The sequence below is a fragment of the Bison bison genome, unplaced genomic scaffold, assembly GCF_000754665.1.
Source record: "Bison bison bison isolate TAMUID 2011002044 unplaced genomic scaffold, Bison_UMD1.0 scf7180017864472, whole genome shotgun sequence".
NCBI classification, from domain to species: domain Eukaryota; kingdom Metazoa; phylum Chordata; class Mammalia; order Artiodactyla; family Bovidae; genus Bison; species Bison bison.
The window spans coordinates 8,550,859-8,551,231 of record NW_011495033.1 but is presented as its reverse complement, the minus strand read 5'-3'; the positions used below and the strand labels follow the sequence as shown (position 1 = coordinate 8,551,231).

The 373-nt window shown below is 72.4% G+C and overlaps 1 protein-coding gene across 1 annotated transcript in view; it reads left to right on the top strand.

Annotated features, from left to right (window-relative positions):
• LOC105004177 overlaps nucleotides 1-373 on the top strand; it is a 35,538-nt gene that overhangs the window by 20,481 nt on the left and 14,684 nt on the right. The window contains 1 exon segment of the mRNA XM_010861706.1: nucleotides 222-335. Within this exon segment, the coding sequence (XP_010860008.1) occupies nucleotides 222-335 (114 nt within the window).

Below are 373 nucleotides of genomic sequence, written 5' to 3'. Positions count from 1 at the left end.
ACATCGCCCGAGCCCAGCCTTTCCTGCCCCGAGCGCCGACTCCAGCCTCCTGGCCGCGAGCGTAGTGGGATGGAGAGGGGTTCGGCCAGCTCGCGGCAACCCCTGGTCGCCTCCCTGTCCTCCCGGGTCTCGCTGTCTCAGCCGAGGGGCGCGCTGCTCCGCCGCGCTCCTCGCCTTCCCCGGGGGAGTCTGCACAAACCTTGAACTTTTCCGGGGTTCAGAGTCTCCGACGCCTCCTTCTCCCCGCCGCCCCCGCCCGGCCCCCGGACGCCCGAGGTCTCGGTGCAGCCGGGCATCCGCTCGTGCTCTCTCTTCCTCTCGCGGAGTCAGTTTGGGTGAGCGGAGCGCCGCGCCAGCCTGGGCTGCGGGCGGC